Source organism: Eimeria mitis, genomic scaffold (genome assembly GCF_000499745.2).
Source record: "Eimeria mitis Houghton genomic scaffold, Emh_scaff1507, whole genome shotgun sequence".
NCBI lineage: Eukaryota > Apicomplexa > Conoidasida > Eucoccidiorida > Eimeriidae > Eimeria > Eimeria mitis.
The window spans coordinates 10,185-10,595 of record NW_013569554.1 but is presented as its reverse complement, the minus strand read 5'-3'; the positions used below and the strand labels follow the sequence as shown (position 1 = coordinate 10,595).

Sequence of the window (411 nt, the reverse complement as noted above, 5' to 3'; positions counted from 1 at the left end):
GCAGCACCAGCAGCAGCAGCACCAGCAGCAGCAGCACCAGCAGCAGCAGCACCAGCAGCAGCAGCAGCAGATCTCACGCGTTCTGCAAAGGCGACAATGTAGTGCTGCTCTCCTCCTGCTGCTGCTGAAGAGAGAAGGCCTAAAGGGGACAGGCAGCAGCCGCGCATCAGCTGTCTCCGTTTCTCCAAAAGGAGACAGAGACACAGCTGGTAGCCACGAATACCTGCAGCAGCAGCAGCAGCAGCAGCAGCAGCAACAGCAACAGCAGCAGCAACAGCAGCACCAGCAGCAACAGCAGCACCAGCACCAGCAGCAGCAGCAGCAGCAGCAGCAGCAGCAGCATATTTTTGCATGCAATACAACAATCCAAACACCCCACAACAAACAGCAGACTGTCTCCTCAAGGAGACG

The 411-nt window shown here is 57.7% G+C and overlaps 1 protein-coding gene across 1 annotated transcript in view; it reads left to right on the top strand.

The window, feature by feature from the left end:
* Positions 1-351: 351 nt before the first annotated feature.
* EMH_0038510 (uncharacterized protein) overlaps positions 352-411 on the top strand; it is a gene marked incomplete at both ends in the record, with an annotated part of 2,044 nt that continues 1,984 nt past the window's right edge. Inside the window, one exon of the mRNA XM_013495298.1 lies at positions 352-411. Coding sequence (XP_013350752.1) covers positions 352-411 — 60 coding nt within the window.